General features: G+C 40.0%; 2 protein-coding genes and 1 long non-coding RNA gene across 4 annotated transcripts in view; 1 reads left to right on the top strand and 2 right to left on the bottom strand.

Annotated features, from left to right (window-relative positions):
• LOC131240576 (probable leucine-rich repeat receptor-like protein kinase At1g35710) overlaps nucleotides 1-23,233 on the bottom strand; it is a 94,520-nt gene that overhangs the window by 59,590 nt on the left and 11,697 nt on the right. The gene's annotated exons all lie outside the window — the stretch shown is intronic.
• Nucleotides 348-4,061, top strand: LOC131240578 (plasmodesmata-located protein 3-like). 2 transcript variants are annotated; one of them, XM_058238867.1, is made up of 3 exons: nucleotides 385-1,644; nucleotides 3,012-3,125; nucleotides 3,578-4,061. In XM_058238867.1, exons 1-3 carry the CDS (start codon nucleotides 918-920, stop codon nucleotides 3,583-3,585), a joined length of 849 nt encoding a protein of 282 aa, XP_058094850.1. In that variant the 5' UTR covers nucleotides 385-917; the 3' UTR covers nucleotides 3,586-4,061. The 2 variants fall into 2 exon arrangements, with proteins under 2 accessions (XP_058094851.1, XP_058094850.1); XM_058238868.1 differs by lacking the exon at nucleotides 3,012-3,125 and having other exon boundaries at nucleotides 348-1,644.
• LOC131240580 (uncharacterized) lies at nucleotides 10,434-12,329 on the bottom strand. The gene is made up of 2 exons (XR_009168821.1): nucleotides 10,792-12,329; nucleotides 10,434-10,649 (listed from the first exon to the last, which is right to left on the bottom strand). It is a non-coding gene; the product is annotated as an uncharacterized LOC131240580 (long non-coding RNA).

Here is a 23,233-nt window from a genome sequence, read left to right as displayed (position 1 = left end):
GGAAATTGCAGTCATTCAAGTTATTCAAACCAAGCCCCCAATTCAGATATACCATGAACCAATAATTAAGGTTATTTAATTACAGGGACTTCGTATTGGTGGACATCTAAGGGAGGGCTTAAAATGAAAAATATCCAATGGTTCCGTTTGAACAAACAAGTGTCCACCAATCAGAGGTTAGGATTATTCAATCAACTTGATTTTGGATCTTTCACTTAGACACGGTTAATTCCACAGTTTAGTCCGTTTAATTTGTTGCCATCTATAATTTCTGGATGCCTGAGTATCAAGCGTCACACACAGCGGGAGTATCAAATAACACCCCTAAAATGAAAGATGAAAAAAGAGAATAAAAAAAAAATTCAAAATCAAAACGAACAAGCAACCCAAACACATGAACCCCATGGTCAAAGTACATCTCTCTCTCCCTTAATTCAATATGATCAGATTCTCTTAAGACCTAAACATGTAATCTGCAGAATTTTAAAACATAAAAAAGATCAAAAACTAGATTCTCATTCTTCACAATCCATATAGAAAGATATTATAGAAGTTCCAAGCTTTACAGACCCATACACACAACATTATTTTAATTCCACAATATACCAGAGGACACCCAACTCTCCTAAAAAGTTAGACAGAGGTAGGCCACCCAATAAAACCCACCTCCCCAAAATACAAATACACGCTAATCTTCCCAAACAGCCCTTCTACCATTTCTAACCAAAACCCCATCTCTCAAAACAACCCAAAAACCCCACAAGAACCCTTTCCCAGCCATGGAGTAAACAAAAGCGCAGATGGGCTTTCCAAAATCTGCACCCTTGTTTTCTCCCTTTACTTTCTTAAGCAAAAACCCATCTCCCCAAACCCCCTAAAATCCAATTTCCCAAACATGATTTGAGCAAAACCCACAGATGGGTTTTTCTAGATCCACGCTCTTTTCTATATTCCTGGTTTTCCTTACTGGTTTTTCCCTCCTCACTCCTGCTAATTCCGCTGCCGACATCTTCTCCTTAGCGTTCAAGGGCTGTTCAAAGCAGACTATTTCAGACAACAGCAGTTTTCAAGATACTGTAACTGCTCTCTTCAGTGCTCTTATCTCCCAATCCTCAAGCGCCCACTTCTTCAAATCCTCCTCCGGCAGCGGCCAGAACTCTGTATTGGGCCTCTTCCAATGCCGTGGCGATCTCAGCAACGCCGATTGCAGCAGCTGCATCCGCCAGATTGCAGAAAAGTCCAGTGATTTGTGCGGCAAGTCGATCGCTGCACGGATACAGCTCGCTGGGTGCTATGTGCACTATGAGATCGCCGCGTCCCAGCAGGTTTCTGGGACCGAGTTGCTATACAAGACGTGTAGCGGCTCACGGGAGAGTTTTGAGGAGAAGAGGGATACTGCCTTCGCTGCGTTGGAGAGTGGAATTGCAGGCGGGAGCGGGTTCTATGCAACGACGTATGCCTCAGTGTATGTGATTGCGCAGTGCGAGGGGGATTTGAGTGTGGCGGATTGCAGTGAGTGCGTGAAAGAGGCGGTGCAGCGTGCCGAGGTGGAGTGCGGGAACTCAATTGCAGGGCAGGTTTATTTGAACAGGTGCTATATGAGCTACAGCTATTACCCACATGGGATTCCCGGGCATTCTTCAGGTGAAATTCTAGCTTTTCCATTTCCTTTTTGCAGATTCTGGTTGTTTTCTGGATGATTTCGATTCCCTTTTTGTGCTCTTTTTTTTTTTTTTTTTTCGAGAATTTGAATTGCCTGAGTTAGGTGTTTGGATTGAGAATGCGAAATTCATATTCATTTCGATTTGCATTTTGATTGAGAATTCAAATTAAGATTTGGCTGGGTTCAACAGCTTGATTCAACTATAATCTCTTGTGTGGACTATACTGAAATTCACTGTATAAATGCATATCGTTCATCTAGGATGCTGATTGCCTGTGCCCCCAGCCACATGAAGTTCGTTTGGTTGGAAGCTATGTGGGGCCTAAAGAAATGCCCGTGAGAAATCCACTCCGTTCATCAATTTCTCAATCTCACAATAGTTCAAGAATCTAAAAATCAGGCAGATCCAGGACTCAGGTGGGCCACATGACAGGAAACAGCAGGGACGAATGGCTACACTGGAAACTTTGTGGGCCGCGGAAGTTTTGGATCAAGATGATATTTGTGCCTACAGTTTATCTAAGTGGTAATAACCTTATGAACGGTTTGGATGGCATATAAGCATCACAGCCGGCTCCAGGAAGGTTTCAACAGTGAACAGTTCTGTTTTCACTGTTTCCTGTTGTGTGGCCCACATGATTTTTGCATATGCCTGAATTTTGGTTTCCTGCCCCATTTTGAGGTGGAGAAAGTAATGGACGGAGTGGATACCTCACGGAAATCTGTGGACCCCACATAGCCTGCGACCACAGGAACTTCCTGTGGCCTGGGGGTATAGGCAATCGGTTGTACTGATGTTAATCGAACGATTGGTCTCATCCAATGGCCCTGATCGGACATTTGATTTCTACGCTATAACTTAAGTATAAATCATCTTGAATGGGCCATAGTTAAAAAAATACACTTGTCCAATGATCGCAACCATAAAATGGGTTCAAGCCTCTAGCTCAATTGTAGAGGGTCTGCATTTAAATAGAGGTCTCAAGTTCGAGCCCAGCTTACCTATAAAAATGATCCTAACCATAAGACCGAAGGACATTTTATCTAACTGTTAGGAATATCCAATGGGTGCTCTTTTTAAATGTCTGATCCATACTGAATTTATGCCGTCCATCTGACGGTTTGGATTGATGGGCATATGTACCAATGAAGATTGGATGGCAAAGATGGTTTTGTAAATTGAGTGTAGGTGTACACAGGGGAATGTTCCCTCTTATTAAGATGGGTCTTCTCTGGGAACACCAAACTGAAAGAGCACATCTGATTTAGACATTGGTCTTTCGAATCAATGTTTGGGTGTTTGTGGTTTTGAAAAGGATTGGTGGTTTTGTTGCTGTTTGTATTTTAGGGTCAAAGCAGAGCACAGGGAAGACTGTGGCCATTGTCTTTGGAGGAGCTTTTGCTTTGTTTTTCGTGGTTATTTGTCTACTTTTCCTTAGATCCTTGCGGAGGAAACATGATGGTAAGTGTGCCTAGTAAAAAGAGTATGGGAATTTATTATTATCTACACCTATCCTGTTTGACAGATACAACCCCTTTTCTTTCTACCAGCAGTTGCAAGCACAAGGTTGTACCATTGTATTGGCAATGAGCCTGGATCTAATGCAAAGCTTTGGGTGTGTATAATGGGTGTCTAAGTCCGTTCAAGTATGTCTGAGTGCGTCTAAGTATATTTAGATACACTTAGACCCATTTTAATGCACTTAGATGCACTTAAATGCACCTAACATGCCCTTTTGTACCATACAAAGCTTTGTATTGGATCCAACCTCATTGATAATGGTAGAAAAAGGGTGTTTATTAATATGGATGGGTGAAAAAAGTGGCTTCCAAATGAATTGGGTCATTCTAACTTGGAAAATTTGGTTTCTCTTATTTAAATGATGGATTTGTGCCTTTTTTGATTTTGTTCAGATTATTGAGTGGATGGAAGTGGGACTTGTGATGGTGGCGTTGGAGATGCAATGGGGGGTTTTGATGTGGGTGGAAATTTTGGGAGAGGAGCAATTGGGCTTTTTGTATTTCTTTTTTTCTTTTCTGTTTTTAATTTTATAGAGGAACGAGAGGAATTTGTTGAGAAGCTAAAAGTGGGGTGTTTGGTGTGTGAAAGGAGGAATGAATGTTTGTCTTCTTGGGTGACGGGGAAAGGGGATTTTGGCTTTTTTCAGATGCCATGTGGTTTTTTGAATGTGTTCCAAAAAAATAATGCTTCTCCATTTTCACAATCACTTTAGATTAGATTTTCAAAGCTCAAAGCCACTTTACTCTCTCTCTCTCTCTCTCTCTCTCTCTCTCTCTCTCATTGTAATCTCATTCTTTTCGTATCCGACTGGAAAGTTCTCAATCTCATTCCTTTGGGATCCGACTGGAAAGTAATACAATGACAATTTTTAGCTGAGATTCTCCGCGTTAGTAAGTACTGTCCAGCTCTATTACTTTCACTTAAAAAAATAAAAAATAAATAAAGGGATTGGACTTGTAAGGAATTTGACATCGACTGGATGGTGTGATGCAGGATGATTAATCAGTTGCTCTAAAAGCTTGAACTATTAGAGTATGACGAGTTAATCCCTTTATTTCATAGTCCAGGCACATCTCATGGATTAGGACTTTGGCCGAACCCCTCTCGTGGGCTCCAAATCACATGGGTTGCCTACCCTGAATGTGTCTCCGCATCGGGCAATCCCACTCGAGCCCAGTGTGAAATGCGCATTAATCACCCCCAGTGAGGAGTCTCGAACACGAGACTTCCCCCATGGGCTTCAAATCACATAGGTCACCCACCCCAAGTGTGTCCCCGCATTCCACGGGCTACCCCACTCGAGCCGGTGTGAAAATGCCCATGCATTATGGTGTCTATGAAATATGATGAAGAGGCGTTGGGGCCCACCACCCACTCAAGAGTGTAAATGTTTGGTGTCTTGAGGCAACGGACTCTGATGACATGTCACAGTTAGATATGATCTACAGGTTTTATGTAAGTTGAACTTGCTCTTGGAATTAAGGATACCAAACCTATTCGTTTGGGAGAGGGTGATCAACGGTCCCCACGAATTGTTAGTTGAGTGTGAATCATCCTAAGTGAAAGGTGGGCCAAAGGATAAAGATCATATGCAGTGAAAATCAGGATGGTCAACTTATATGTAGGCTAAACCATTGAAATCAGTGGGCAGCCGATGGGCTGACTCAAGGTACTGGTATGGCCTACTGATTGAGCCAAGTGATCTGATTTCAGCCCAGGTCTTTACCGGATGGCTGACCTTTTGCACGGCTCGAATTAGTTACAAAATGAGGATTTCAGGTCCCCATCTAATGCATTTTCATTCCTGACGATTTCATCAAAGATGAACCGTGTTTGTGGAGGATAATACTTTAAAAAGGAGAAGTCTCCAACTTGCCTTCAAGTTTAGAAAATCAGTGCACGTGTGCATGTGGTCAAATCCATCCATTCAGGTGGGTCCCTCCATGTAACTAACCTTGTTTGACATGGACCTAATCTGGACTCAAAGCTGGACACGATTCCAAACCAAGGTACAAAAACCAAACGGGTACCTGAATATGATTGGACCCAGCTAGACCCGAACCCCGTCAGCCCAGGTCCTGGAACTCTAGGATCCGATCAAACTCTACCCTCTGAAAGCCAGCTAAATGGCAGCTGGGTAGCTGACATAAAGAGAAATGACCATGTGGGGTCCACATCACGTGTACCTTCCATCCAACCATAGTAATAAATATAATTTACTCGACCTATTTCCTTGCCATAGAAACCATAGACGACAAGTTAGGATCTTCAAACAATATCCTAAAAACAAAAATAAAAGAACGTAGTAATATTTTTATTTTTCTTTCACTTGCTAGAGTAAGAAAAACAGATGGGCAATTGACTCATCTGTTTTCATTTTCCTGTTTCTCATCAACTCTCCTCTATGTTTGTCTTCTTTCCTTTAAACCGCAACAACATTTCTCTTTTCCCGAGGAAAGAACGGGCCCTTCCCGCTATCAAAGAAGGCAACAAAGCACCAAACCCAAAAGATTCTGACCAATCTTAAGAGTACATTACTGCCCAGGGAGCTATATCCAAGGCTCTCTGAATTATTATGATTACTGTTGTTTGGGTGGTGTTCAATTGTTTTCTATGGTGTGTGGTCCACCTAATGATTGGATATACCTGATTTTTGGAGCATTCCATCATCATGGTATGGCTGACTTAATGCATCAATTGGATAGAATACACACAACATGGGCCTTACACAGGTAACACAGGTGAATTGGTGCGTAGGCAAGGTGAATGAGTTTTCGCAAGCAGATGAATCACTAGTAGAATAAGCTCACTCTACACGTCATTTAAAACAAAGGGCCTCTAATTTTGTTCATGATCAAAACCACCACAACAATTCCAATGCCATATTTATAAATAATAATTTCAAATAAATAAATAAATAAATAAATAAAATGAAAAGACTATATGATCATTAACTAGGCTCTAAATCCGGACTCATGCTAAACATGGCAAGCCAAAGCCCAAGCCCAAGCCCATCTAACACCCAACCCAAAAGGTTTCTCTACAGCAATCTCAAGGTGGGTCATCCCAATATCCTTTATTGGTGCGACTGTGGATTAGTAATTTGGATCGCCGATTTAATTAGCTCTGCTAATGAGGGGAATTGTTGAAGGGATATGATACATAGAACTGTTAAAAACTGTACTGTGGTAGAGCAATCTAACAATATGACACATGGCAGGTTTATGTATTGATCAGGTCCACACATATAGACAGATTGCTCACATTTTAAAATAAAAAGCCATGAGACGATCCAATCCATTACTTCTAATGTTTATCCAGCTTATCCCACTGCATATAGGTTATCTTTGTTCCAGTGTCATTTTAATGGCCGCTTATAGCAGCAGGCCAAACAGCACAACTGCATTTTCTTTTGGTTATTTTATTTACTTTATTCCAACAATTTTCAAGTTTTGTCAACATGTTATAAAATATCGAATCAGGACGACATTGTTGAATCTCCAATTTGCTCCAACCTGGTAAGACATTGAGTTTTTGAATTGTGTTAAACATCTGAGCAGTGGATAAGTTGGGCCGCACCATGACAAGAACAATATATACAGTGAGGCCCGACGAATGAATCAACACAGCAAGGACCTCTAGAAATGCAATTAGGAGTTGAAGGCATGCTAGCGATGCTAGCGACTATAATGTGTTACAATATGGAGAATTGAACCCATGAACTTTATTCAGAAGGTGAACACTAGAACCACCACACCATCGACCATTTGTGTTATTTCTTTGAGTTACAGCTGAGAATTTGGGATGAAAAAGTGATAATGCAACAATGTTGCTGACCTTTTTGAGAAGTTCATGGTTAATGGGTTTTAGTTCGACAATGCCGGCAACAATATAGAATGGTACCTGTTTGCATAGCTTATAAAATAGAAACCCAAGTAAGACTTTTTACTGCATCTTCAGGAAGTATACCAGCACATATTGCCACTAGGAAACCGAAAGAATACCTCAGCAATGGCAGAGATGAAGGGCAACATAACAGCTTCAAAGATAAAATTCAAGATTTACTCTCTCTACAATGTACGACCAATAAGGACTTTCTAGGGTTCTGTTTCTTCTTCTTCTTCTTCTTTTCTTAATTTATCCAAGGCACATGGGAGGATTGACATAGATGCGCAGCGACTGATCAGGCTTTTCAATTATCCAAGGCAACTAAATTATATTCTTAATATCCTCCATTTTAAGTGGTCAAGGCAAGGGTCAGGATTTCGTGTGCAGAACATCTCTCAGGATGTTGAAGATTGGCTGATTTGGGATCCTAATCCTAACTGAAACAGCTACAAAGCTGTCATTTCAGGATATTTATGGTAGCTTATTATTATCATTTTTGGAAGGTAGTTTCATGGCAAGTTGATTCAGATGATCAATTATCTCACTGATCTAATCTTCTAACTAGCTGATTCATTTACATCAATTGTACGGCTAAAGTGAAAAATAATCAAATTCATCCAGCAATCATAAGAGGGAAAAAAATCACATTAAACTCACTTGATCAATGAGGAGCTCCCAGTTTGATGAGCCTTAGCAATGACCGGTGTTTACTTACCTGGAATGGACCAGACTGTCGGATTGGTTGGAATCAGAACTCGTCACTGAAACAGGATGGGTTTTGGCTGGGACTGAAACTCCTCAGTGAAACGGGTCAGTTCACTAAAAACGCAAGTCAACCATTTTATTAAGAACATGCAAGTTCACCAGTCAAAGCTCAAACACAACATGCATTCGCAAGCCAAACATGTTAGAAGAATAATATTGCTAGTTGCTATTAACTTAATAATTATCTACAGTAGATTCCTGGGCCGGAAAAAGTCAGGAAGTCAAACATCTGTTCGGAAGATCCTAACAACCAATCTTTTGGCATTTTTTAGGTGTGTGGACAACTGCTCTGTTTCTCTTCTCCACAGTAGGACACAACAAACCAGTGATCCAAATAACCGAAGCATGCACTCTGCTGTCAGAACTGAAAAAAACGTTTACCTTAAAGAAAAAAGTGAAAAAAGATGAAGGAAACAACTGAAAAGCCGTTGAATACCACGCAAAGCTTGAGTTGCGTATCCGATAATTCCTCTCTATTCATCATCAAAGAGGTTTCTATCAAAAGGAGATTGTTAATTGTTAGAGAGTCAATACAGGTCAGGCAACGAGATCAAAATCAAATTGAACTTGAACTCAATGATGTTCTATAAGGAAATAATGGATACTTGGCATGCATTTGACTTAACACAACATAGATCACTACCAGAGGGCAAAAGATGCAACAAGACCATGAAAAAGAATAACAAAGAATCCAATAATCTGAATTGCAAAAGCCCAAAACCTGCTAGTAGCTTTCCTCCAACAAAAGAGGGTGTATTTTGACAGGAATGGGCAATGTGGACACAGAATGAAAACGTAACTATGAGACTTCATCACTCCGTGAAGTTAAATATCTGTTAGATGCCTTTTCCACAATATATCCATGTAATAAGGGCTAAGTGAATAACTAGGAAACACGTGAACAACAGATTGATGTTTGACAGCAGCATCAGTTATAACTTGTAAATGCATTTGGTATATAAAAAGTGTGTAATGTAAGAACTCTACAAGGTGGGCCTTATTGATCAATGGTTTGGATTATCCTAAGGGTTGGATAATGTGATCAGGTGTACCAGTGGGCTCCACTAAGTTGTGATACATCCAGAAATTCGTGTAAGGGTGGGATGCTAGAACTATAATACACATATAGCATTCAAGTGGAACTGGGATTGCTAATTCGTGTGGAGCCTTTAGGGAGAGGAGTTTTGATGGGTTTCAAACTCCTCTACCCTCTGCAATTATAAATCAGGGCGGGGTCCCCAATCCAACACCATCGACAGGAGCTATAGTCCATCACAGCTTCTCTAAGGGTGTAAGGAGAGGAAGACTTCAACATCCTATCTACAGCAATGGCGTCCCAACAAGGTAAGCCATTAAGTCCTTCAGATCTCCATATCTAGAGGTGTACACGAGCCGAGCTGAGTCGAGTATTGCTCAGCTCGTGCTCGGCTCGGACTGCTCGAGTCCCAGCTCGTGCTCGGCTTGGCTCGGCCTTCGAGCTCAGAACAGCAGCTTGTGCTCGGCTCGGACTGCTCGAGTCCCAGCTCGTGCTCGGCTTGGCTCGGCCTTCGAGCTCAAAACAGCAGCTCGTGCTCGGCTCGTCCAAGTTCGAGCAGATTTCGAGCCGAGTTCGAGCAGAGTTTTCGAGTCCGAGTTCGAGCCTGTTTCGGAGATTAAAAGGCAGATTTGGGGAGAAAGAGGAAGAGGAAGAGGGAAAAAGAAAAACCTCCTTCAGAGATTCCTGTCCGTTCCCAATCGAAGAGATGAAGCGACCGCTCGATGAAAATCCATCGGCTGTGAAAGATTTGAAGAAGAAGAGAAAGGTGGAAGAAGAAATGGCGAAGAAGAAAATCCATTGGCTGTGGAGGATCTGAGAGAGGGCGAGGGTTTTTTTTTTTTGAAGGGTTAGGGTTTTTTTTTTTTTGAACGGGTGCTAGGATGGGCGATGGGGTTAGGGTTTTTTGTTTTGGAAATTAGAAGGGTAAATATATCTTGGTCCCTGTACCGAGTCGAGCTGAGTCGAGTCGATTTCGAGTACTATTCGAGTCGAGCAGGGTCGAGCTCGTGCTCGGCTTGAACTCATTTCGAGCACCAAAAATCAGCTCGTGCTCGGCTCTAACTCATTTCGAGCCGAGTCAAGTCGAGTTTTTCCGAGTCGAGTCGAGCGAGTTAACGAGTATACTCTACTCGTGTACAGCTCTATCCATATCCAATGCACAGTAAGATCCTTTGGCAATTCCACATTTAGATCTAACATGTAATGCTGACAAAAAAACGAAAAGAGACAACTTCATACAATTTGCAACATCTTGCAGGCTCTAAACCCATGATTTGAGTAGCAAAATGGAAGATGATGCATCTAGTTACAAATAAAAACTCAATTCTAAAAAATATTAGGTAAGACACTAACTGTCACTGAAGGTTTACCAAGACCTTGAACATTCAACATAAGACCAGCAAACCTATTTTTGCTCTTTCTGATTTCTTGGGCATTAGGTCTATCGAAAGGGTCAACAGAACTCCTCCTGCTTGAGCTGGAAAATGCAACTGGCAAATATACAGAAAACGAAAGAATGTTTTATCCCAACATCAAAGCTTCATGTTTATACCGAAGAATGGTTTATCCCAGTACTAAAACTTCATGCTTATTCGGCAATTTTAGATGTCAAAAAGTCTATTCTCTATAGAAGATAGCAATATCTCCAGTGTAAAAGACTAATTGATAAAATACAACAAGATCAACTATAGGAACTGGATACTTGAGACATGCCCCAAAACTGAAGCAATTCCTCCATGCAGAAGCAGTTGTCTTCCTCGGAGCCACTTGGGTCCCTAAAAAAGGAGAAAATCAGTCTCAAAAGCTATCAAACTGCTAGGCACAAAAAAAAAAAAAAAAAACAAAAAAAACAAAAAGAAGAAGAAGAAGAAGAAGAAGAAGTTCAATCTTGACAAAGATGGAAGAAGCAAAGACTACCTTCTCTGAAATTGCTCTTGAACCTTCGAGGTACATGATGTAAATACCTCATCCTACTCGTACCGGTTGTCTTCCTCCTAATGGCCTTCACACTCCAGTTAATTGTTTCTTTAAGATAATCAGTAAACAGTATACTTATAGAATCTGCTAAAACTATATACATTACAAGAAGATAAACAAAGGAATAAAAAACTGTGACCCATGAAATGGTCCATATGCCAAATGTTCTGAGTTTTGCCCATTGAATGTGGACATTTGCTGCACCCAAAAGGCCACAAAATCTGGCTGACCAAAGACCTGACTACTCCAACCATCCATATTGTCTTGATTGATGATCTATGTTTGATCCAAAGTTTGATGAGATGAACAGCCAGATATATATTATGGGGCCCATACAATCAAACAAATGGTCCTAGAATTCATAGGATTTATTTATTTAAATTAATTTTTAGGGTTAGACTGAGTCAGTATTGGTTCAACAAGTTTCCCTTTGGTATTTCGTTACTTTTTGGTGGGCCATTTTCTGGGCATAACAATATTAGAACATCATGAAATTGGTCACTATCGAGCCAGCTTCAGAATGATCCCATGATCATACAATTCTGATACAGTTTATGTGAGGTCCAACCAGTTTAAGATAAGCCTATATGTTTGTGATGAGATTCAAGGGCATTTTGGTCATTTCTTATTATATTAGGTTTTTCTTTAGTTGCCAAACGATAACTGCCTCTTTGGCTTTGCGCGTAACAGCACATTGTGGTTACTTTTAATAAAATTTCGTGTTTAGCGTGTGTTGATTCCCTTTTGGCATGTGTTGCCTCTGGTTGAAACAGAGGAGATTGATTGATCAGTAGTTTCGACCAGTGGGCTGGTGGGAATCATTTCCACAGCAACTTCATCTTTGGAGACTATTCTACAACATTTCTAGCTAAAGATTTCAAAAGAAGATAGATCCAGATCAGTCCATCACGTACCCATTTGCATTAACAATGCATTGTTTTAGCTCAACATGGTGACAAAAATGTCCATATTCAGACCACTGTTGGAATTGCTACCATAAGCTCGTCATCTGGATTTTTGTGCTCATAAGTCCTATCCACATGATGGCCCACCAAATCTATGATCCTGATCAATGCACAAAAGTGTCACCCGTGTGGAGTTTTTTTTTTTGGTATTGACATCATGAAATTCCAGGAAGCATGGGAGTCATAGAAAACATTGCTTGTACATCTTTGTGGGAAATGGGAAACAGAATTCCTCGTTTGACTTCTTGAATACAATCACCAACAAATGCATATTAAAAAAGTAGGAAAAAAAAAAGATCCTAAAGAAAACGAAAATGTAGTTGTCTCATTAAGCTTGCTAAATTATGCTCTCATGTAAAGCGCACAAAGTGGCGGACCAGTCGACTCGCCTGACCTAAATTCTGATTTCACAAGAAAATTGCCATGTCACTAGTAGACAATCAACTTGCTGCTTTTTTTTTTTTGAAAGCAACTTGGCTGCATTTTAATGAAACAGGAAACCAAAAGGATTAGTTTCTTCGTGGGGCCTCAGTTTCTCAACATCAGTTTTTCAACATCAAACATAGAGCTTGCGAGTCAATTACACTTTGGACATTATGTGCAGGAGTGAATGATAATGAAAAGGGGGAGAGAAAAATGCCATGACAATAGCATAGCCATTCATAAAAGCTAATGCATGTGTACATGTTCGTGCACTTTTCTATGCATATGCGTTTGAACAGAATATTCAGTCTGTCCAAATTCCTAAACATTAATTCGCAGAGACACAAAACAGTTAATATGTTAAACGGGAAAGAAAGGCCCTATGTCAACAAGGAAAAGGAGGTTATCGAATCCATGCACAATGCATGATTTTATGTGTTAGGCTGTTAGCTACCAAAAAACTGGATGCAGGTGGACCCAAACGGATTGGCAACGTAACAAAAATTATACTGGTTGGACAATCTTAGCTGTCCAACTGCCCACCTACAAATGAGTGGTAGAAAAAAAATGGTGGAAATGGACAGCACTCCTTACGAAATAGTTCAATTGGGAAGGTATAGATTCATCTCGTCTAGCAAATTTTAGGATGTGATCCATGAAAACAGAGAGGAGCTGAAAGATTTTCTGTATTTGAGACAACCCAAAGGGGTTGAATATATAGAGGTTACAGTCATCTATACAAGGAAAATAACAAAATCAAAATCCTTTGCCTATGGAAACGAACTATACAAGGTATATAAGGTATACAAGGCATGTGAGCCTATGTAACATCTTCCCTCAAACTAATGCTGGTCATCTACAAGTAATAGTTTGCTAACTAGAAATGAGTGACGTGCAGAAGTGAGGGACTTGGTGAGAATGTCGGCAATCTAATCATTGGATGCAACATGTGGAAGAAAAATGAGCCCAGACTGAAATTTCTCGCGAATAAAGTGACAGCCAACTTCAATATGCTTCGTCCGTTAATGAAAAACCGAGTTAGAAGCAATCTGAATGACACTTAGATTATCGATATGGAGTGGAGTAGGATTCTGCAGAGGAATGCTCAAGTCAGAAAGAAATCCATGCAACCAGACAAGCTCACTACACGCAGCGGACATAGCCCGATACTCGGCTTCTGTGCTCGATTTGGAAACAGTGGTCTACTTCTTACACTTCCAAGAAATGAGAAAAGTACTAAGAAAAACATAGTAGCCAGTGGTAGATCGTCGTGTGAGAGCGCAACCAGCATCCGAATAAGCACGAAGGTCCAAAGTCGCCGTGGAGGAGAAGAACAATGATCGATCTAGAGTTCCAAGTAGGTACCGTAGGATGCACAAAACCGCAGTCATATGAAGAGTCCGAGGAGTAGAATCAAACTGACTGACGACTTGGACAACGTAGGTAATATCAAGGCGAGTCATAGTTAAGTAAACCAGACTCCCAACCAAACGGCGATATAAGTCGGGCTGTGCAAGTAGATCACCATCGTTATGGCCATATTGAACGTTAAGTTCTAAGGTAGTCTGAACTGTCTTATGATCCGTTAATGATGCTAAGGCAAGAAGATCCTTGGTATATTTACGCTGGCTGATCAGGATCCCATGTTTATAACGTAAAATTTCAAGCCCAAAAAAGTATGTTAGATGGCCGAGGTCTTTCATATTGAAGGATGATTGCAGAACTTCCTTTAAAGCTGAGATGCCAGTAGCATTGCTACCAGTCAGAAGCAGGTCATCAACATAGACGAGAACAATGACAATTCCACGAGCAGTGGTGTGCAAAAATAAGGATAGGTCATGACTACTTTGAGTAAAGTCAGCACCTGTAACAACATCGTGAAAGCGTAGGGTGGTTGGATGACGTCGGACGAGCAGGGGCGACACTGTAGGGTGGTCGGACGACTCAGTGATGGCCGGACGACGCAGCAAGGGTGGCTGGACGACGCAGGGGCGATCAGATGAGCAGGGATGGTGGCCGGAAGCAACAGGGGTGACCGGATCTAACAGGTGGTGCCAGTTTTGGATTAGTAATGCTCTGATACCATGAAAACAGAGAAGAGCTGAAAAATTTTCTGTATTTGAGACAACTCAAAGGGGTTGAATATATAGAGATTACAGTCATCTATACAAGGAAAATAATAAAATCAGAATCCTCTACCTATGGAAACGAACTGTACAAGGTATATATGGTATACAAGGCATGTGAGCCTGTCTAACAATCCATCCATGGTAGGTCCATGAGATGAACAGTCCAGATCAAGGACTGGTATGACCTCTCCAATTAGTGTTATTTCACCAGATAATGAAATTAGTGTGCTGCACACAGGTTTCATTTCTCTCATAAGAAAGTGGCACAATAGGAGACATACGAAAAAAAAAACATAACTTTGGGGGTGTTTGGGAACATGGAAACCCTGGAAATGAAATTGCTTTCTGTGGAAACCCGCTTTTTCTCCATTTGCAAAAAAAAAAAAAAAAAAGGAAAAAGAAAAAGAAAAGTAGCGTTGCAAACTAATTTCCATTTCTAAGATTTTCTTTGAAAAACTATACAGATTCATCTCTCCCAAAAAAGAGACATTGCTGACTTCTGAGGCAAAGAAGATAACATAAGGTGACAGAACATCGAATCGCTGTAAAATTGGAATCCAAAACAAACAAGGGAGGAAAAAGGAAACCATGGTTTCAATTTCTTGATGATTTCAAGTTACATTTTCATACCCCCCTTTCAATAGTTATCCTTCCATTCAAACACATGAAAAGAAAAGGAAAACAAATAAAAACTAGAAGCATAACATGAAAACGAGACACAATTATTTCCACACTATAAAGAAACTTTCATTTCTAAAAACAATGTCCCAATTGTTCGGCGATCTAGACCATTGGTGTTGCAACCCACAGTCAATGGACCATGCACCCCTAGAAGGAAAAAAAAAACCTCCTCGATTAGATGATACCCCACTATTAGGCTTGGAACTTGCCTTAGTCAGAATGTGAACCGTTGCTGTAATTCACTTCTTAACCGTCTATTTATAGCTCACAAATATCTAATCCACATCGAATGTAGAGATTGCACGAAAACGCATGAAAAATAATAATCAAAGAATGATTAAGCAGAGTATCCAAACCCAACTAATGCATAAAAACCGAATTGAGCTTCCAAAATTGGAGAAATATTAAAAAAGCAGGGGTCGGTAGATTACGTACACTTGTGGATACGGCTAGCAGGATAAGCGCAAGAAGCGCATAAGCTCTTCTAAAGATGAAAGCTACGGCACCCGCACCGCACGCAAAGAGTGTGTGTCTTGTTCCTTCTCTTCCCAAAGCTTCCCGTCCCTTTCCCCTTATAAATTAAAATGGAAATTCATTATTTTCTTTCTTTCTTTCTTTTCTTTTTCCTTACACGAGGAAATGGAAGACTATGAGATTAGAGTTAGAGATTAGTGAAATTACCATATTAGGCTTCCATGAGACTGTGTTCTTCTTGGTCGCCCCTTTGGAGTGGGAGAGGAGAAACCTGCAACCTTTCTCCAACCCAACCACTCTGATGCTCTCTTTAACCGTTTATATTTTGGTGTCCAAAGCTCCGTGGGGCTTCGGGCCAGGCCCACTTTCGACTTAAATTTGGTTTGTCTAGGCAGGGTTTGGGCCGGGCCTACACTTATGACCCATGGCTCGCACCAGCCCAACAGAGTAACCAAAATCCGAGCCCGAAAATTGGTTAGGCCGATGGCAGTGTGCATGAACGGAGCTAGCTCGACTCGACTTGGATCGAATCGAACTCGGATAAAATCAGTTCGGTGACTCGGTTACTTTGATATTGATGTTGCACACCAAGTGTTTGATGAAATGACTTAACGAAGTGTGGCTGGTAGCAAGGAAGGTATGTATATGAAACAAAAACCCTTTTTTTTTCTGGATTTTTTTTATTGCTTGGAAGGTATTTGATAAAATACTTGAAAAACCTTTGTTGTTGTTTTATATATAGTGGAATTTTGAAGGTGCAGTCCAGGTGTTTGTGGAAATGTCGCACAGACAAACTCGGCTCAATCTCCGCCCGAGTTGCTGACCGAACCGAGCCGAGCTGGCCATTCAGGCTCAAGGACCGAGCTGAGCCGAGTTCAAGCTAAGGTCAGCTAGTGGCCGAGCCGAGTCGAGCTAAGGCCAGCTCAACTCGGTTCGGATCGACATACACCCCTAGGCCCCAACTCAATCCTGCCTGGCCCAAATTTGATAAAATCACTATTTTGCATTTAAATGTTGTTAATCTATCTGTTGATCAAGTGGGGCACACATACACAATGAAAAAGATGTCCAAAGAAGCGAAACCAGCTGTATGCATTCATGGAGAATGGGTTGTTGTCTAGGGGATGACTAGAATGGGATACTTATAGGAGCAAATGAAATTAGGTGAGTCTAAAATGACTTGAGCCCAGGCCCAAACCAAAAACTGATAGGCCCAAGTTTTGCCCATGGGCCAAGCTAGTATTTTCAAGCTGGATTCAAAATAGAAATGGGCTCATGGAGCTTATGAGGTCACCTTAATTTAAATATTAGGAATGTGGTCCAGCTTTGTTGTGAAATTATGTTATTCCTGATTAACTCATGCGTACTTATTACTTTACATAATGGGTGAAGAAAGCAGGCAGCATCAGCTCTCGAATCCTACCAATTATTCATACTACACACTTGAAAATGTTATCAAGAAAATTCCTTTTCTAATCATGTTCTCGCTGCAACACTATTCACAAACTTGATGGGTTTCATCCATCCAATTATACTATGAGATTCTTTAGTTAACGCATTATAACCGCATGAAAAGGCTCTGGAGAGGCATTTGACCAGCTCTTGTGATACATGTGTCATAGTTGACTGAGATTCTAGATCAAGCCGAATGCAAGAAAGGGTCATTAACATTGCAAATACGACTTCCTTTGCAATCTTAGCCGTCGGTTGCAAGAGGTGTGTGTCAAATACTTCCTTCTGGAGTATACCTTGGCCACCTGAGGAGATGATGTCCTCAGGATGCCTTTCCATTGTCACTTCAAATGCTACAACTCTAAGTTATAGATACGTAGCTTTTTTCAATCACCTTCGTAGTTACAAGATCTAAATTGTGGGCCATCATTATCAAATGTCTTTTGCTTTCAAATGGTGGTGGCCTGCCCGATGAGCAGCCTAATCTTTGTGTGAGGTCATCAGTGTTGGCTACCTTTTATATGATTTAGATGTCCAGCAAGCATTCCAGGTTAGATGTGTGACCTAGACTGTAGTGGTGCCTGAGAGGAGGGTACTCAAAAGTAGAGGTGGGCACAGGATGACTTGATCCAGTTAACTCGACTTGTTTGACTCATTTAGATCCGACTTAACCCGAACCGAATGGATGAGTCAGTTTGAACCAAGTAAGCTTTGCCCAATACAAACTCAAACCGAGTCGAGTTCGAGTTGCCCAATAACTCGACCCGAACCGAATGGGTGAGTCGGTCCGAACCGAGTAGGCTTCGCCCAATCCAAACTCAAACCTAGTCGAGTTCGAGTTGCTCAGTAACTCGACCCAAAACTTGATCCGGTTAGACTTGACTCGATCCGAAACTCGACTCAACCCGACTCTCTAACCCTACTCGCCGCACCCTACCCCGACCCAATTCCAAACCCCCCCCCCCCCCCCTCTCTCTCTCTCTCTTCAGAAGAAGTGTCCGTGCTTCTTCTTGTGATTTGCATTTTTTCACCTATCCACGCTTTTTTCTTTTTCCCTCATTCACTTTCCCCCACCCTCTTCTCGTGCCCTACTCTCTCTCTCTCTCTCTCTCTCTCTCTCTCTCTCTCTCCAGAAGAAAGAAGCATCCGTGCTTCTTCTTGTGATTTGCATTTTTTCACCTATCCACGCTTTTTCCTTTTTCCCTCATTCACTTTCCCCCACCCTCTTCTCGTGCCCTACTCTCTCTCTCTCTCTCTCTCTCTCTCTCTCTCTCTCTCTCTCAAATTGATTCTCACCTTGGATCGGATTCGCCAAGTCGGCAAGATCGACAACTCTGTTTCATGTAGGAATTTCCTCTTTCTTGATATAGCTATACAAAGAATTGTTCAACTACAACCGGAAGTACGGTACACCTTTTTTTTTGAATTCTTTCTGATATTTTTGTTGCCACTTTTGCCCTTAAAAAAAACAAAATTCTTGTAAAAATCGGATGTAGTTGGAGTTCACCTACAACTAGTTGTATGTGATCAATCCTCCTAAAATTATATTATATTCCTTTTTTCTAGATTTCTATTTCAACTATTCTGGAATTATTTATTTATTTTGTTTGTTTATGTAGTGAGTAGAAAAATCTATTGTATTTATGTTTGAGATGTCTGTATTTGTTCACCTTTTTTGCTTTTGTCATTGATTGCATTTAGGAATCTTGTTAATTTTTTATTTGATTATGTCATGGGATCGGACGGTGAAAACCTCTTCCAAGCCCGACAACCACCCACTACCATCACCCTCCTCTTCCTCCTCCTCCTCTCTCTCCTCTCCACTCCCTCCCTCATCTCTCAATCTGACTCGGTGCGAACTCGACCTGACTCGGTACTTCTAACCGGATCGGACTCGGTCTGGATCAGTCCAGGCCAGCTGTTTTCCAAGTAAGCATTTAGGAAGGTGCGAAAAAATTACATGATGCTTGGAAATATTTTTTAAGACTTTATATATATATATATATATATATATATATATAAAGCTTTCTTAGGAAATGTTTTGCACTAAAATGTGAACCTACAATAAAGGGAAATGATATTTTCTTTAAAAACATTTCCACCCAAAATACTTTCTTAGCTCCTAAACATTGCCTCTTTTTATAAAAATTCATAGAAGAAGTATATATAAAAAGAAAATCCCTTACCCTTTCCTTTTTTCCCACTCTCCAAATGCTTTCTTGGTACACAGCTTTCAAAGAAATGTCACTTTCTCTCTTATAGCTTTTTGAGCTCCCAAATAGAATCATATTTTACTTTATATGAAAATGTGAATTTTAATTTTTTACCCTCAAATATTAATATTATCTCAATATGGCAAAGTTGTCTCATGTATTTTCAAAGCTCCTTGACAAGTCTTGGAAATGTTGTCATATGTCTTTAATCTGTATATGAAACAAGGGTTCGATCGATCGATCGACCATGCTGGTCAATCAATCAAGTGAACAAATAGGGGTTCGATTGATCGACCACATTGGTCGATCAACCTAGTGAATCTCAAATTATATGAATTGGTCTCTCAACAAGTTTTGGATAGTCTTGATCGATCAAAGTATCAAGTCAATTGATAGATAGGATTTGAAAATTCCCAATTATTTCTCTCGACTTTTGACATGTTTGATTGATCAAACCTGACCTGCTCGATCGATCGAGGATTGCTCGAACGATATCGATTGATCGGTCGATGGTGCGGGCGGTTCTTCGTAAGATCTTTTCCTATTCCAAATGTTATGCTATGTATAACAGGTGTAATATGGATTAGGGTATTCTAAGGGGATTCTAAGACATTCCTGAGGGTTCTAGAGAGAAGACGTTAGGGTTTCAGAGGGATTTAAATGGGTTCTCATTGATGTAAGTGCTTCCATCTCTTGTAATATTACTTTCATGGTGGATTGCTTATCGCTTTGTGCCGTGGTTTTTCTTAGGAGGGTTTTTTCATGTAAATTCGTGTGCTCTCTGTTTGCTTTGGTTGCATTTGATTTCCTCTTGTTTGATTTGAATTCAAGTTTGCTTTCGCGCTATCCCCAACGAGTACTATCAGAGCTAATGTTGGAGTTTCGAGTTAGAATTTAGAACATGTCGACCGACGTGAAGTATGAAATGGAGAAATTCACTGGTAGAAATAACTTTGAATTATAAAATGTGAAGACGAGAAGCATTTTAGTTCAACAAGAATTGTAACACGCTCTCCTTGACAATGCAAAATGTCTTGCGTTTATGAGTGATGAAGAGTGGGATAAACTTGATGAGAGGGCTACTACCTCTATCCAATTGTGTCTAGTGGATAATGTTTTTTATAATGTCTTGCATCAAAAGACCACCACAAGCATATGAACAAAACTTGACAATTTGCATATGAAAAAAATTCTTGACAGAGGGGTTCTCATTGATTTTTTAAAATATTGATTTTAATATATGCGAGCATTGTATATATGGCAAACAATCACGATTAGCTTTTAAGACTAAAAAACATGTATGTAAATGAATCATTAAGTATGTGCATTCAGATGTATGAGCCCGTCACTCGTTGTTTCAGTTGGGGGGTCATCCTTTTTTATCTCATTCACAGATAACTACTTTAGGAAAGTGTGGGTTTATTTTCTTTGGAAAAAAATCTAATGTTTTCACCACATTGAAGGTGTAAAAGGTGATGGTTGAAAAGTAAATAAGACAGAAATTGAAGGTATTAAGGACAGATAATGGTGATGAATTCGCTTTAAAGGAATTTAATTGGTTTTATAAAGACGATGGGATTGTGAGGCATAATACAGATAGGCACATAGTCGAGCAAAACGATGTGGCAGAGTGGATGAATCAGACTCTTTTAGAGGGATCCCAAAGCATGTTGAGTAATGTTGTATTGGGTAAGGAATTATGAATTGAGGCCATTAATACAACTTGTTACATGGTGAATTGATCCTCATATATGGCGATAGATTGTAAAATTCTAGAAGAAGTGTGAAGTAGTTAGGAAGTGAACTATTCACAGTTGCATGTATTTGGTTGCGATGTTTACTCTTATGTACCGTCAATTGAGAGAGATTAGATAAACCAAATGGCGAAGAAGAGTATTTTTGTGGGCTATGATGATGGTGTAAAGGAATATGGATTATATAACTGGGTCAAACACAAAATCATAATTAGCCAAGGCGTTTGGTTTGATTAAGATTCCTTGAACCGTAAAGATGAACACAAGGAACCTGAGAAGTTAGTAGTGATTGAAGTCCAAATTAAAAAAGTTGAGACACGGGCAGAGGTATAGTAGTAGGTGGAGAAGCTAACTTTAAAAAGAAATTCGCCGAGATATCGCAAGTTACTGAATGGATACAAAGATGACTCGAATATTGCATTCGCCCTCATTACGGATGAGGGGGATTTGTCTACCTTCCATGAAAGACTAGATGATGCGGATGCTAAGAAGTGGATGACGGTTATGGAGAACAAGATGGATTCTTTATACAAGAATGAGACATGAAAACTAGTGGAGCTTCTAGTTGTGCATAAAATGATTGATTGTAAGTGGATTTACTAGAAGAAACATGATAAATACAAGACAAGATTGCCCGCAAAAGGATATTCTCGGAAGAAAGGCGTGGACTTCAGTAAGATATTTGAGCCGGTTGTTAAGCATGTATCTATCAGATTTGTATTGGCATTGATTGCTTAATACAACTTAAAATTGGAATAATGGATGTGAAGATCATTTTTCTTACATGGGGAGTTAGAAGAGCATATCTACATAAAGTAACTAGAAAGATTTGAAGGAAAATGGGTAAAGAATAAAGTTTGCAGTTTAAGGATGTCGTTATATGGCTTGAAATAATCGCTAAGCAGTGGTATAAAAGGTTTGATACTTTTATGATGAGTCAGTAATTTATCAGAAGTGAATATGATTATTGTGTATACTTTAAGACACTGAATGATGGACAGCTCATTGTCCTGGTATTGTATGTTAATGAAATACTCATCACTGGTCATAGTATGTCTCTGAAATTAAAACATTGAATACTTAATTATCAGGGACATTCGAAATGAAAGATTTGGGGACTGCAAAGAAGATTCTCGCCAAAGACATACATAGAGATAGACATAAAAGCAGGTTACGATTATCATAGGATGAATACCTTGAAAAGGTATTAGTTAAGTTCAGTATGGATAAGGCGAAACCGGTTAGCACACCCCATATTATTTAGATTAGACTTTCTTCATAGCAATGTCCGACTACATATGAAGAAAAGAAGGCTATATTTCGTGTGCCATATTCGATTGCAGTTGGCAGTTTGATATATGTCATGGTCTGTACAAGACTATATATTTCACATGTAGTGGGTGTTGTGAGCAAAAACATGGTAAACTCTGACAAGTAACACTAGGAGGCAATGAAATTGGTACCTTAGTATATTCAAAATACATCGGACTATGTATTAACATTTAAGTAATCAAAGAAAAAGCTAGTAGGCTATGTAGATGTTGATTACACAGAAAATGTGGATAATAGAAGGTCAACTTTTTACTACTCATTTGTATTAGCGAATGGAGCTATCAGTTGGATATTAAAGATTCAGTATGTGATTGCTCTTTCCACAACCGAAGCTTAATATATGGCAGTGACTGAGGCTTTAAAAAAAAGTGCTTGGTTGAGAGGAATGATAATTCAGCTTGGTCATCAGTGAGAGGTTATGCTGATTAATTGTGACAATGAAAGTTTAATCGATTTGGTAAAAAAAAAAACTTGGTTTATCAATCTTATTCTAAGCATTTTTTTTTTTTTGGGGGGGGGGGGGGGGTTAGCTTATTAGTACACACCCATGTCATGAGTACACACTCTTATTCTAAGCATCTTGATGTTCGTCATCATTTTATTAGACATGTGCTTGAGGAAGGCTGTGTGACTCTAAAGAAGATCAATGTGAATCTGGTTGACATGCTTACAAAGGTGGTTCTTATAGAGAAGTTCAAGTTTTGTGCAACTTTTTTAAGTTTGGTAAAAGTTTAATGAAGATGGAGTGTGCACGTGAAGCCACGATGAAGCTATGATAGAAGGCATTTAAAGATGGTGATGATAGAGTGGAGTATGAAGATTGAATCCATGGTGGAGATTGTTGTTAGATGTCTTCAATATGTATATGAAATATAGGTTCAATCAATCGAGTGAACTTTGAATTATACAGATTGATCTCTAGACAAGTTTTGAACATTCTCGATCAACCGAACTGTCGG

Source organism: Magnolia sinica, chromosome 3 (assembly GCF_029962835.1).
Source record: "Magnolia sinica isolate HGM2019 chromosome 3, MsV1, whole genome shotgun sequence".
NCBI classification, from domain to species: Eukaryota; Viridiplantae; Streptophyta; class Magnoliopsida; order Magnoliales; family Magnoliaceae; genus Magnolia; species Magnolia sinica.
The sequence above is the reverse complement of the archived record's forward strand: the minus strand, read 5'-3'. Positions and strand labels throughout refer to the sequence as shown.